The following is a 15674-nucleotide window of genomic DNA, read 5'->3' as shown; positions in this document are numbered from 1 at the left end:
AACGATCGAGACTTGGAGCGAGCCCTACAGTACAAAAACGACTTCAAGGTCGAGTTGGTTGGATTTTTGCCCAAAAAATCAAGAAGCTTTACTTCCAACCGCCATATTTTCCAATAAATCCGACCCTAAGATGACCCGGACCAGCCTCTGCCGCTGCCAGATAAGGCTATATGAAGCTCAGACCAAGGTACCGTCGAAATCTCATACGAAAATATTGGGCTTCAAAGTTTGGCAAACTTTTTGCCGAAATATTTTTTTTTTGGGGGGGGGGGAGTAGGGGGCATTTGTTAATCCCACATATTTTGGGCTTCCGGAGGTGATTGGCAGCCCAACCCGAAGGAGTAGATGAGCTGGCCCAAACAACCCTAATTTTACCCCAATTTATGTATGGATAATGATAAATTTTTAATATGGACGAGGGAAATAATAGGGAAGTGAGTTAAGGAGCTTTTCTAAGCAAAAAATAGGAAATTTGAGAAAATGGTGGGACAAAAAGAAGGGAAGTGGAGAAAGATTAGGAACATGTAGCCTAAAATAAAGGGAAGTGTGACACAAGGTTATAAAATGGGCAATTAGGGAGAAGAAGAGAAGACGAACCTACACGACAGCAAAAAATTCAATCCACTTTATTCTCTTTTCTCTGCATATTTTCATTAGTTTTGCCTTATTTAAATTCTTGTTATTAAATCATATTATTATTATTATTATTATTATTATTATTATTATTATTATTATTATTTTTCATCCGTTCAAGTCATCTTAATTCCTTTCGTCAATATTTCTACGCTTTTCACTTCGGTCTAGTACCTCAATTCCTATATATTTTTTCGTCGATTTATTTTTATTGCAAGACCTAGCCCGGATAATTTATTAAGTAGGCCGAGGAACCCAATTATTATCGATTTTGACTGGCCTAGATTTATCGGGTCGTCATCGAAGAATTTCAACAATAATACACACAAACAAGACACGATCGCAACGCCGCCGCTCTCACCCTCAGCCTCACCCCGACCGCACGCCGCTGCCTGCTCTCCTTGACCATGTGCCGTTGCTTTTCAATAAGTTTTTATTTTTGAGAGGATTCTTTCCAAAAAAAATTCATTTTTTTTTATTAAAGATACGTTCATTTTCAACAATGATTATTTAGGGTGTGTTTTCCGGAAGGGGTTTGGAGAATTTCATTGTGAAGTTATTGTGCATCGTGAAAACTGCGCGAAACCCTCCTGTCCTAACCGACAGCCGCTGACCTGCAGCAGATTTTTCATTTTTTTTTATAATTTTTCCTTTTATTTTATTTAAATTCAAAGTGTACGATAGCATGTGCACGGCCCCGCAGATATCCTTACAAAGCAATTATTTGATAATTATAATAATTATTGTTTAATAAAATATATGCAGTATGTATGTCATTTTAAAAAATAAAATTTTTATAATACAAATAAATAAAAATAAAAATATATATATGTATATATCATACTCATATCATACCATTATTAATTTTAAAAATTTATGTTTAATTGATAGCCATAAATCCCGCGTTAAATATTTATATTATTTGCGATATTTGGTTGATTTTGATTAGATTCTACCTAATTTAGGTATATATCATTTATTTATGATTTGCCGGAGAATATTAATAAAATTTATAGAATTAGCGGGAAAGGAGAAAAAAAGGCCCAAAGCCCAATTGTTAGAAAATTATGACAAATATAAAGGAAAGAAATATGGGGAGGCACCACTTTATGCCACTTGCTGAGGAGAACACAGTGCAGAAGAGTCTCAGAGAGAAACCGTACAAGGGCAAGAAGGAAAAAGATTCTTCCAAGAATATTTGGAGTTCTACCCCTACCAACATCATTCTCAGGAGATGTTTCTCTTTGCTTCATTTTTCTTTGTTCTTCCTCGTATGATTAGCGAGTAGTTTACTTTTCTAGTCTAAGAGTGGAAAACAACTTGGTGTGGATTTGGGAGATTAGATTTGTTTTGATTTATGAGATTTCTTTGGTTCCTAAGTATTTTTGTGGTTTCTGATTTCTTTGAGTTATAATCTTTTATTTGGTTGGATATTGTGGCAAGGTATTTCAATTGGATTAAGGATTAATTGCTAAACTAAATTAGGCATCCGTAATTGTGTTTTAATTTGGTTCAAGTAGCAACTAGTGACAGGCACCATTAGAAAATCACGGAATCAATTTTAAACAATTTTGCATAGTTAATTGTTAAATTGAATTAGGCTCTTCTACTTCGCAAGGCGGTTAGGCAAGTAAATTCTTTGTAGCGTCACTAGGGTTCTAGTCTAACTAGGGAAGCAGTTGACGGGCGTACCTAGACTGTCAAGAAATTAAGGAAGAGTTGGTTATTAGGCGCGTGTCGATAACTATAACTAATTTATTTAGAAACCAATAAAATTAAATAATTACCGATGATCAAATCCACTACCCAAGTTGTCAATTTCATTCATAGAATGGAAAGTTATTTTCATTGAATTTATCGTTTAGTCGTACAGTTTTTAGTTTTTAGTTTGTAATTTTATTTTTATTTCCTATTTCCAAAATCCCCCATTTTTATTATATTTATAAATAAAACAATAAAAAATAAAATCTTTTTAATTCCTTCAGGAATCGACCCTACTTCATCTATACTACGTTATTTTTATTGCAGAAGTAGGTTTATTCTATTTTAAATTTTGCAGCGTGTGACAAACGCCTGTCAAATTTTGGCGCCGTTGCCGGGGAATTCTAATTGGTTCAATTTATCTTTAGTTGTTTTATATTATTTTTAAAAATCTGACTTTTTCTGGTTTATGTCGAGATCTGATCACACATGAAACTTGATTTTCGACCCCGAAATTGAGAAGACTGCGCGTCGATTGAGAAAAGAAACTAGGAAGCATCGCCAAAAAAAATTTAGCTTTAGAATCATCTAGCGATTTTAATTCTGACGAGATCGAGCTAGAAGAAGAGATGGATCAAAGGACATTAAGGGCAGCCCCTAAATTGACCCAGCAACATCTCTGCAGCACATACCCGACGGTAGACGGTAACAATGCTTTTGAATTAAAATCAGGACTAATACACTTGTTGCCTTCTTTCCATGGGTTGTCATGAGAAGAGCCACATAAGCATCTTCAATAATTTGATGTCGTTTGCACAAGTATGAAGCCACAAGGGGTAATAGAAGATCAAATCAAGCTTCGTGCTTTTCCCTTCTCACTGAAAGATGCTGCAAAAGATTGACTATTCAATCTACCAGCCAGAAGCGTCACTACATGTACTGACATGAAGAGAAAGTTTCTCGAAAAGTACTTTCCCGCTTCACGAGCTGTGATCATGAGGAAAGAGATATGCGGAATGATATAACATACAAGGGAGTCTTTATTTGAATATTGAGACTGTTTTAATGCTTTACTTATTCGATGTCCCCATCATCAAATCCCCATACAATTACTGATTCAATATTTCTATGAAGGTTTGACTTCCATCGACAGGAGAATCATAGACGCAACAAGTGGAGGGGCCTTGATGAACAAAACTCCTAGAGAGGCATGAGACTTATTGAACAATATGGAGATGAACTTACAACAGTTCGGACTAAGAGAAGCAGTAGCAGTTAAAGAAGCAAGCGAGGTGAGTTCTATTAAAAAACAATTGACTGAACTAACTTCAATTGTTCGACAGATGGCTATAGGGAATGCAAAAGTTAAGGCATGTAGCATATGCCCTAGCCGGAACACCCTTCTGATGCCTATCCCACGATGACTCAAGGAGTGGATGTCAGTGCTGCAGGATTCATCCCAAGAGCATACAACCACTACTCGAATACCTACAATCTAGGATGAAAAGATCAGCTGAACTTAAAGTACGGAAATCAACAAGCTAACTTTGGAGATCATTCAAGAGGATTCCTAGCACCTAACCACCCTCCACAACCCCCTCAAACGGTTCCATGTAATTCCTTAGAGGATATGATGAAAACTATGGCGTTTAACATGTTGCAATTTCAACAGAAAAATCGGAATAACATAAGGAATTTGGAAGAACAAGTAAGTCAAATAGTGAATGAGATGTGCGAGATGAAGTCAAGAGAAAAAGGCAGATTGCCCTCACAGTCCGACGCCAATCCGAGGAATGTGAGCTCGATTGTTATAAAAAATGGAAAAGATTCGGAAGTATCAAAGATTTGAGTTCCAAAACACAAGAATGAGAAAGACATTGAGAAAGAAATAGAGCAAGCCACCATTGAAACATCGAACAAGGTAACTTTCGATAAACCTACTAATACTAAAACTAATGTTACACCGTTTCCTTGCAGGTTGGCGAAACCAAAGATGGACGACAAAAACAAAGAGATGATGGAGATGTTTCGAAAGGTGGAATTGAACGTACCTCTACTGGATGCAATCAAGCAAGTGCCGAAGTATGCAAAATTTTTTAAGGATCTTTGTGCGAACAAGAAGAGACTACGTGGAGACGAATGCATTAGTGCTAGCGAGAACGTATCTGCCATTTTACAACGTAGGCTTCCTCCTAAATGTGGAGATCCAGGTATGTTCTCGATTCCTTGTAAGATAGGTAAGTTGGAGATTAAACGAGCAATGTTAGATTTATGAGCTGCAATTAATGTGATGCCTAAGTCTTTTGGTTGAGCGTAAGCTAATTATATACACTTATTTCTTTCAGAGAGCAAGTGCGCATACACTTTATCCTGTGAGGTTGACTTGGCTTGAAATGTTGAATTTCCGATTGATTTGGTTGAGTTAGATTTTCTTGTCATATTGAGTCGCCTGCGATTTCTTTTGGCTTCTTTCGAATTTATGCTTGAGGGCAAGCATGGTCTAGGTATGGGGAGATTTGATAGCCATAAATCGCATCCGTTAAATATTCATATTATTTGGCGATATTTGGTTGATTTCGATTAGATTCTACCTGATTTTGGTATATATTATTTATTTATGATTTGCAAGAGAAAATTAATAAAATTGATAAAATCAGAGGGAAAATTAAAAAAAAAAAGCCCAAAGCCCAATTATTACAAAATTATGGCAAATATAAAGGAAAGAAATATGGGGAGGCGCCACGTTATGCCACTTGCCGATGAGAACACAATACAGAAGATTCTCAGAGAGAAATCGTGCAAGGGCAAGAAGGAGAAAGATTCTTCCAAGAGGATTTCGAGTTCTGCCCCTACCAACATCATTCTCAAGCGATGTTTCTCTTTACTTCCTTTTACTCTGTTATTCCTTATATGATTAGCGAGTAGTTTACTTTTCTAGTCTATTAGTGGAAAACAACTTGGTATGAATTTGGGAGATTAGATTTGTTTTGATTTATGAGATTTTTTTGGTTTCTAAGTATTTATGTGGTTTCTGATTTCTTTGAGTTATAATCTTTTATTTGGTTGGGTATTGTAGCCAGGTATTTCAATTAGATTAAGGATTAATTACTAAACTAAATTAGGCGTCCGTAATTGCATTTTAATTTGGTTCAAGTAGCAACTAGTGGCAGACACCATTAGGAAATCACGGAATCAATTTCAGACAATTTCGCATAGTTAATTGTTAAATTGAATTAGGCTCTTCTACTTCGCAAGACGGTTAGACAAGTAAATTCTTTGTGGCGTCACTATGGTTATAGTCTAACTAGGGAAGCAGTTGACGGACGTACCTACACTGTCAAGAAATTAAGGAATAGTTGGTTATTAGGTGCGTGTCGGTAACTATAACTAATTTATTTAGAAACCAATAAAATTAATAATTATCAATGATCAAATCCACTACCCAAGTTGTCAATTTCATTCAGAAACTGGAAACTTATTTTTATTGAATTTATCTTTTAGTCGTTGAATTTTTAATTTGTTATTTTATTTTTATTTCATACTTGAAAAATTCCCCATTTTTATTATATTTATAAATCAAACAATAAAAAATAAAACCTTTTAAATTCTTTGAGGAGACGACCCTACTTCATTTATACTATGCTATTTTTATTGCAGAAGTAAGTTTATTCTATTTTAAATTTTGCAGCGTGTGATAAACGCCTGTCATTAATACATATGTATTTTATAATATTTATTACCTATCGAATCAATACATATCAAAACCCTTAAACCCAAACCAAATTCATACACACACAAAAAAGAAAACATATAAATTCAAACATATCTTAGGACCGGTTTGGATTGACTTAATAAATAAACCGAAGTCAAAAGCAGAAGTAGTTCGATTTTGTATTTGGATGAATCATTATAAAAAAATTTTTTTCTTGTTTTTGATGTAATAGAATTGAAAGTGTTTTTAAACGGTTAAAATTACTAAAAAAGGACATGTTGTCAATATAATTGTATTTTTTCCATAAAAATTATATATATTTTTAATTTTGTTTAGTTATATTTAAATATTTTAAATAAAAGTGTAGAAAATATATTTTTAAAATTTAATTATTTATATTTAAAATTTTTAATTTAAGTTAAATATATAAATTAAAAATAAAATTATAATATAATAGGAGTATTAAATTATTAATATTTTTCTATTTATTTTAAATTTTTATAACTTATAGGAGTATTTAATAATTTTAGTATAATTAAAAAAATTATATACTTCCATGTAATTCTAGTATCTCAATTATAATTTTAAATTTTTATTTAAATATAATATATAAAGTAAGAATAATAATATAATTATATTTTTTAATTTTTAAAAACATAATATATAAAATTAATTATTTTTAATATATTATAATATTGTATTTATTATTATTATTATTATTATTATTATTATTATTATTAAAGATAAAATAATAATTTTAATTAAAAATTGATTTTGTTTATTTTAAAAAGTACTCTCAGGGTGTGTTTGTTTGGGGGATTTGATTAGATTTTCACTATTCATCCTATTTTTTTCCCCCAAAAAATCAAATCAAAAACCTATTTTTTATTTTTTATATTATACTAAAAATCAATTTTACATTCAAAACATCACATCAACACCTATTTATATCACATCATATAACTATTCAAATTTAAAATTTTTACTATTCAAATCTAACTCAGAATCCAAACTCCCAAACAAACACACTCTTGTATTTCTAAAAAAAATAAAATATTTTTTTGACCTAAATCAATACAAACAAGTAGAACGCATTTGTTTAGAAGCCAAGCCAAAAACAGATGATAGAAACCATCCAATCAACTTAAAATTAAAAGCCAGATTATATTTATAACCAAACTCAATTTAATAAGTGTAAATGATAAGCCCACGTCTTCTCTGAAGAAGTAGCTGTGAGCAAAATATTCGAAATTCGAAAATTCAATTCGAACCAAATTGAAATTTAAAATTTGGTTCAGATTTTTTGGATTGGATCAGATTGAATTTTTAACAAATTTCGAATTTTTGGATCGGATCGGTATACTTAAAATCCGAACTAATCCGAAATCTGAAATATAATATTTTAATATATTTATTTTTTATATATTATATATATTTAATATTTTATTAGAAAATATTATATTTTAATATAAAAAACTCAAAATTTATTAATTATATTTATTTTTTATATATTTATATATTTAATATTATAAAATAATAATAAAATATAAAATAATTTAAAATTTTAAAAAATAATAATAAAAATATTTAAAATTTTGAATTTTTCAGTTTGGTTCGAAATTTTTAGTTCGGATACGTATTTTCAGATTTCGAATTTCGATTATTTATGTTCGGTTCGAATTGATTTTTTCAAAAATTTCGAATTTAATAAAATTCGAACGAAAAATCCGAATATTCACCTTTTCTGTGAAGTTTATGACAATTGACTTGACATGTGGCATTTTAATATCCAAATCAACGCCAGATTCATTCCTTCCTTGTTTTTCGAAAGTCAACAGCGCGTGTCCATTAATCAATAGTAAGTTGACTTTCACACTGTGATTTGATTTATGACTAATTGATTAATGGGAACAAAACCCAACTTTCCTAATCACCCAATCAATATTTACAACTTAATTGAGTCAAATTATTGATGCCAATCATTATACATATGCATGAAAAAATTAAATATTCTTTTATTCAATTTATTTTTATTTTTATTATCATCTAAGTTTATTTTTATATGTTTAAATAAAAAATATTTTATTTTTTTATTTTTTTTATCTAAAAAGAAATTTTTTTCTATATTAATCTATTTTTATTAAAATTTGTAGACGGTCAAATAATCATACTTTTTTATGATAGAAGAAGTAAAAAATAATTTTATAAAGAAAATAATTTGGTGTTTAAGAGTGAATTTATGACCGTATATTTATATGTGATTTTTCATGTCATAAAATAAATCGATACATGCATATAAATAAATTTGTTTACTTGAAGATTTTTCTTAATATTTTAATTCAATATTTATTTTTTTTTACTAAAATATCAAAAAGGATTTCAAATAATTTTACCATATAATTGAATTCATCAATTGATTTTTCTTTACTAAATTGAACTTATGGTTTTGATTTAAAACTGATTTTTTATTGGATTTTAATTTTAATAATATTTTGATACGCCATTCGTTTGAAAATAAATGTACCATTTCATAATTGTATTACATAACTAATTAACGTAATAAATACACTTACAACTTATAATATATTATACAAATATTATTATTTTTATATTATATAATACTAATAGAAGTATTTTTGTCATATTTTTTTTTAATACAACTCAATATAATTAATATTAAAAATCTACGTGAAAAAATAAATAACTTTGGGCAGAGAAAATATTGTATTTTGCTTGATAAAATAGTACGTTAATTTTTATTTAAACACAGACCAAAAATAGATTACTACAATTATTATAATTTTAAGAACTGTCTTTAACAATAATTTTAGTAACATTTTTTTTTTCAAAATTAAAAATGAGTGAAAATTTCTTTGAAAAATATCTCAAAAATATGTTAAAAAGATATTACAATTAATAAATTTTCTTTCCAAAAATATTACAGATTGGATCAAATACAGTACTGCTGAACACTTTATATATTAATTTATATAATTATATTATTTAATGAACTAAATTAATGTAATTAACTCTTTAAATGTTGAGCACAATCCTTTCTGAAAATATTATTTTATTTAATTGCTTATTATATTTATATTTGTTGTAACTCTAATTAATTAGCAAAAGAGTAATCGAAATTTGAGTGGGTTCTTCAACTTCTTCAAGCAAATATCGTTTTGACCACTTCTGGACATGCACAAGACTTGAATGGCCCAATTGTTTTGGGCCGGCCCCTCAGTTGAGATTTCCAAATTAATTTGTCCATAACAAAAGAATTACTTGTAATAGATTAGGCTTTGTTTTGCCCCAAATATATTTAAAGATGCAATCCCAAGTTTGCTTCGTTTGCGTTTAAACTTGGTTTTATACGATTGTTTGGGAGTTTGGATTTTGAGTTGAGATTTGAACAGTAAAAATTTTGAATTTGAGTAGTTGTATGATGTGATATAAATAGGTATTGATGTGATGTTTTGAATGTAAAATTAATTTTTAGTATAATATAAAAAATAAAACATAGGTGTTTGATTGGATATTTTTGGAAAAAAAAAAAGGGATGAATAGTGTATTTAAAATCCAATCCCCAAACAAACACACCCTATTTGTATTCTTTTTAAAAAATATAACTTTTTTCTCTCACAAAAAATATTCTATCGTACTTTATTTTAATACAAAATTCAATCCAAATTATTTTTAAATCCATCAAAAGAAACATACTCATTATCATATTACAAATAAATTTTAAACATGTTATGAATAACAATATTCAAATATTTGTGAATAACTTTCAACATTATATATAAAAAGCACAATCAACGTATTAGGATTTGCTTTGTTGTATTTATTTATTTATTTATTTGTGTTTTTGTATTCTAGTGTATCTTGAAATAGTAACAAAATTTTGATAAATTATTTGATATAAATAGGTATTTGATATCATTTTAATAAATTTTCTTTGTATGTAATGTACTATATATATTAATGGAACATAAATGTATAATGTGGTGTTTTAAGATGAAAAAATAAATTACTGTAGATAAATAGTAAAAATATGAAATATAAAACACAATTTTGGAGTTTTTTTAAAGATATAAATTAAATAAATTTCAATCAAAATTTAAAAAATATTTGAATCAATTTAGAATTTTTGTTCCCCATATTTCTTTCTAACATTTTTTAAGGAAATTTGAAGGAAAAATAATTTATCTGTTATATATAAAAATAAATAATTTATTATCAAATTAATGAAGAAAGTTTGTTGATATGATGTTACAATAAAAGTTCAATCAAAATAACGAATTTGAATACCATCCACTAATATTGTTACAATAGAAGTCATATAACTTTTTTTTATTAATTGAAAAAAATTTGATTCACAATTGTTAAAAATATTGAATAAATCGATTAATTCTAATTTAATTTTTAGCGTTCGTTCTTGTTTTACCTTTTTCTTTCTTCGTTAATTTTTTCGGTTATCGCGAGATAGCCCGGATCCTTTTTTGAGGAGGTCAGAGAACCCTACGATTAAATCAATTCCGACAGACTTTTCCGATTAAGCCGTTGGTGGCGATTTTTTTACGACAACAGATTGGCACGCCTGGTGGGACACCAACGTCTCGCGACTTTTGCATGCATAGTTGATGCCGCCGAAGACTGCAGAGATGTTTAAAAACAAAGAAATCGTCGGCGATTCGTCATTGCGCCCTGCGCAAGCTGCCCCATGTGACGAGAATTTCGTGGTTGGTGGAAGGCCGGATCAGATAATTAATCTTCTAGCCAACGTCCTTCAGGAGTAGATTCGTTAGGAAATTCGGTCATCCATTCACGGATCCACCCTGGATCTATCTCGGTACATTACCGATGTTCTGAAATCCGCCATTCAGAATGAGTTTACGATGCTTATGGAGAAAGAAACTTGATAAAGCAAGGCCCGGAAGGTCGATTCCAGCCAGCTAGATATTTGGCCTCCCACAGGCCTTACAACCAGCTTCGCAGCAGATCTGACCTCTCAGACACTTAAGTATGGACATGTTACTCTGTTAGGTAGGGGTTCCCGATCTGAAGGACCTCCGATCACCATCCAGAAGGTCGAGAATCTCAAGCGTCGGCAGGGCAGGCTTTCTTTGAGCCGCCTCCAACCGACGGATTTGGGATGACCTTCGGGTCAGTCCCATCAACACCACATGGGCAAAATAATCCCATATTTGTTAGAACTACTTTCAGCACCCTAGTCCCCACTCCAGGCCTTTGAAGAAACTCAATAGCCGGACAAAAGACTTCCAATGCATGGGGGGCAGGGCAGACAGCGATTCCAGCACCTTCCTTGGTCCCAAAGCCTTCTGGAATGACTTGGGAACCATGGGGTCCAGTCCCAACACCATCCCAATACACTGGGGGGCAGGGAGATTCTAGGGAAGGTCGATTTGCTGCTGGTTATGGGGTACAACAACATTACGAATTTTCTGCCCAAACAGACCCTGCAAATCCACTATTCCATGAGGTTTCAGTCTTCAGAGAGGTTGCGGAAGGCTCCCGAGTTTATTTCCCACAACGGGGACCTGTTCATCAGGCCTTCTCGTAGCCTACAGTGCACAATCTGCCGCCCGTTCAGGCAACTCCCGAACAGCCTGGGGGGGAGGCAGAAGCACTGCGACCACCGCCTCCAATTATAAATTCTCAAGCATCGATGAGGCAATTCGGAGAATTTATGGTGATCTCATCCGCTTACCGGTAAAGCCACACTACCAAAGGCCTTTTCTTGAGTATGTTCCCTTGGATCACCCGTTGCCCCGTAACGCTAGGATGCCCAAATTCACGCTATTTTCAGGGGAAGATTCCCGCTCCACCATCGAGCATGTCAGCCAATTTATGGCTCAATACGGAGGAGAGTACGGGAACAATAATTGGTATAAACTGCAGCTTTTTTCATTATCTTTGACAGGTTAAGCTTTTTCGTGGTACACTTCGCTACCTCCAAATTCCATCCACACGTGGGTAGACATGGAGAGGGCCTTCCACGAGCGTTTTTACAGCCCTCTTCCAGAGGTGGCCGTTTTAGATTTGACAAATTTACGTCAGTGCAGTGCGAATCTGTGGAGCAGTTCTTGGAACGCTTCAGGAGGTCGGAAAGTAGGTGCGAAGTTCGCATACCAAAGAACCAGGTGGTGAACATAGCTATTGACAACATGACGCATCAGTTGCGTCAGACATTGGCCCTCCAAGAGTACCATCACTTCCGGAAGCTAACGTCCAAAGTTGTGAAGGCCGAACAGTTCATAAAAAAGGCACAAGCAACCGAGAATCATAATTTTCAGAGCGAGAACCACCCTGCTCATTCCTAAGAAGAAGCTTTCGAAGCCGAGGATGAACCGAATGAGACTTTTCTGGCTGAATCCCAGAGGAAAATCATCAGGGAAGGCTGCCACCGGCTGGCTGAGAAGGCTAAAATGAAGATTGATACTGAACTAGTCCCGCAGCAATAAAAATCATCGGAATAAATTAAACAGGGCCTGGAAGGTCGGCATCAGGATCTGGAAGAAATAATATGAAGACGAAACCTAAAAAACCAGTGTTTGAAAGGCTTGGAAGGTTGATCAAACCTTTGAGAAGAAGTTCGGTGTGGACAGAATTTCTCCCATGAATACGATCGCGGAAGTAAGCTTTGAAAAAGGGAGGTGAGGTTTGGCGAGTAACCTCCATAGATCAGGTGGTAATCACACCCCATTAGACCCGCCATCCTGGGAAAACTCTAGACGACGGGAGTTGGACAAGAAACCAGAAGGAACAGGTGATGCGACCTCCTACTAGGACTCAAAAAAGGAGGATGCAGTGACTACGCTTGGCTGCTCGCCTTTCCCAAGAGAACCAGGCTGGGGGGCAGCAGGCTGATGACCACGAAGGTCAGGCCGGAGGGCAGTGGGCCCAGGGCTCAGAAGGAGCTGTGGCTGCAAGGCCGAAGCTTGGTCGGAATGATCTCCGTCATCAGCTTCGAGCCCGGAAAGAGTGGAGGCTGAAGCCTGTTTTAATTAATGATTATTGTCTTATTAATTCGCAGGGTCAGACTAGGGGGCAGCATGTCGAGAGTCAGGAAAGAGTTGCCACTATAATGTCGAAGTTAAAAAGGATAGACTTGCGCCACTAGCTTTGGGCCTGGAAAGAGTGGAGGCCAAAGTGTGTTTTAACTAACAATGATTGTATTGTTAATTTTCAGGGCCACGCAGTACTTGGAACGACCGAGACCCTAGGGGATGAGCCGATGATAGGAGCACTCGATTGTGACGAGCTATCGGAAGCCACTTTGGACGTAATTGCCACCGACCAAGACCTGGAATGAGCTTTACATTTTGAAGGCGACTTCAAAGTCAAGGTGATTAGATTTTATCTCAAAACCGAGGCCGACATACGGCCCATAAACTCATGTATTCGTCATGAATGATGACCTGATTTTGCATGATCCAAAGGCAAGAGCAGACAGATCCGGATTGCTATTCTTACAAGCCGGAAATCATGCCGCTTACATTCCTGGAAGGCAGGCAGGACTTCTTCCCAGCCGTCTCTTTTGGATCAAGGTGAAGGTGAAATTTATTATTCGATCCGAGGAGCTGCTCCATTTTTCGAAATGCAAGATCCATTGGAGAAGGTCAACTTAGGGGACGAAATAGCCCCTCGGATGATGCGGATCCACGCCCTGCTGGATGTTGAGGAAAAGGAGCATGTCTTGTCCCAAGAGCTTGATGCCCTGCCCGAAGACAGGTTGTAAGGCCTCGAATTCATTTGATATCAAAAGAAGAAGACCAAATCAACCTTTCGGAAGCAGGTATTGCCTAAGAAAATAGAAGAATGATATGAATCGATAATTAAGTTTTATGTTTTCAAAATTTTCTTTTCACACGATTTTTAATATATATTTTATTTAATTTTAATAAAAAATAACATTCATTTATATTATCAAACGATTTTTTAAACAATCATGTGAAAAAAATCAAATCAAAATACTAAATAAACAAACCTAAAAAAGAATAAATAAATACTTTTATGTGTAACGAATATAGTTCTTCATCCCACTTACCTTGTTTATCTTTCTATTTTCGTATGTATACTTGTTTTGTCACTTTTTAAAACTTTTTTTTTATATACTTTAATTTTATTTTAAATTTTAAATTTTTGTAATTTTAATTACACTAATTATTTATTTTATTTTAATTTAAATTATTATTTTATTGATATATTATTAATTATTTACTAATTATAATTTTTTAAATGAGACACTATAGATAAGGTCCAAATTGGGTGAGACGAGGCGAAACGCGGCTCCAGAAGGTTCCCACAGGGTAGGAGGCGCCTCTCTATTGGCCACGCGTACCGTACACTCATCATCGTCATCAACCCCACCCATCTTCCACACGCTTAAGATTCTTACACGTGTCGCCCCCACCGATCTCCTCCATCATTCATCCAAAGCTTCACCATATATATCTTATATTAACTGTAATCATCTTCCTTACATTAATTAATACACGGATGGATGGTCAGGTGGATGGATACCTCTCTTCCTGACCTGAAGGGCTGTAATACAATACAATACACTTCATATTCCATCTGCCCATTTATTACATATTTTTGATTGAATCGAGTCTAGCTAGCTAGGGCTTGGAATTAAATAGATTGGCAATTGAATCTGAATTTTATTTGTGATATTAATTAATCAATCAATTGTGTGTCTATATATGGGGCTGTGGAATTTTGAGAGTCCGGCGGAAGGAGTGGTACCGATGCTGGTGATGAAGACGGTGAGGTCGGTGGCGCTCGTCAAGAACAAGCTCCAGTCGGTGCTGCTGGCCGGCGGCGGATTAGGAGATAAGGAGGAGGAGTACAACATTAGCAGCGATGATGGGGAGCGGCGAGTGTGGGTGACGCGCTACCAGGAGGGGGCGGCGGCGGAGTGGTGCTGCGTATGCCTCTCTAGGTTTAAGGGCGATGAGGAAGTGAGTGAGCTGTGGTGCAAACACTTGTTCCATAAGGCCTGTTTGGATAAGTGGTTTCATAATCTCCACCGTACATTTACATTTACATTTACCTGTCCCCTTTGCCGCCGTCCCATTACCTGATCGTGAATATATATATATATATATATATGTGTATTGTATGCACTCGCTCGTCATCCAAAGGCACGCACTGTGTGTGTGTGTGTGTGATGTGATGTATGCCTTTAGTTCATTATAATAAATAGACAGTGCATAATTTAGGTTCCGTTTGGGGGTGATTTTTTGGTATTAATTTTCATCAATAATAGTTTCTTTAAAATGTTAAACAAATTATTAATTTTTTACTATTTAAAAAGTTTCAAAGCTTATACTACTATTTCAAAATTTGCCTTCAGATCGAAAACAGAATGTTCACTGTGGCGTGTGATGAGTGGTTGAATAAACTTTTGTAAATTTATGCTGGGAATGGATGGGTTTTATTGAATTTCCTTGGTAATCGTAAATAAAGTATAATTTAATTAGCAGAAATAAATTTCAATTCAAATTTAAATTAAATCGAAATTGAATTTTTTTTTTTTTTGTTTCAAAGACTAAAATATTTTTATTTTTATTTTTTTGAAGGATTTTAAGAAGTAAATTAAAGTAAT

General features: G+C 33.6%; 1 protein-coding gene and 1 non-coding gene across 2 annotated transcripts; one reads left to right on the top strand and one right to left on the bottom strand.

Moving 5' to 3' along the window:
* Positions 1-3326: 3326 nt before the first annotated feature.
* Positions 3327-3433, bottom strand: LOC127241556 (small nucleolar RNA R71). The gene has a single exon (XR_007836553.1). It is a non-coding gene; the product is annotated as a small nucleolar RNA R71 (small nucleolar RNA).
* An 11115-nt stretch (positions 3434-14548) lies between these two features.
* Positions 14549-15292, top strand: LOC127241162 (probable E3 ubiquitin-protein ligase XERICO). The gene has a single exon (XM_051260078.1). It carries the CDS (start codon positions 14770-14772, stop codon positions 15148-15150), a length of 381 nt encoding a protein of 126 aa, XP_051116035.1. The 5' UTR covers positions 14549-14769; the 3' UTR covers positions 15151-15292.
* The last annotated feature ends 382 nt before the right edge of the window (positions 15293-15674 follow it).

Source organism: Andrographis paniculata, unplaced genomic scaffold, assembly GCF_009805555.1.
Source record: "Andrographis paniculata isolate CXL003 unplaced genomic scaffold, ASM980555v1 Contig82END, whole genome shotgun sequence".
In the NCBI taxonomy this organism is placed as follows: domain Eukaryota; kingdom Viridiplantae; phylum Streptophyta; class Magnoliopsida; order Lamiales; family Acanthaceae; genus Andrographis; species Andrographis paniculata.
The sequence above is the reverse complement of the archived record's forward strand: the minus strand, read 5'-3'. Positions and strand labels throughout refer to the sequence as shown.

Coding starts and splice junctions, on each gene's coding strand:
- LOC127241162 (XM_051260078.1), top strand. CDS start 14,770: ATGGGGCTGTGGAATTTTGAGAGTCCGGCGGAAGGAGTGGTACCGATG.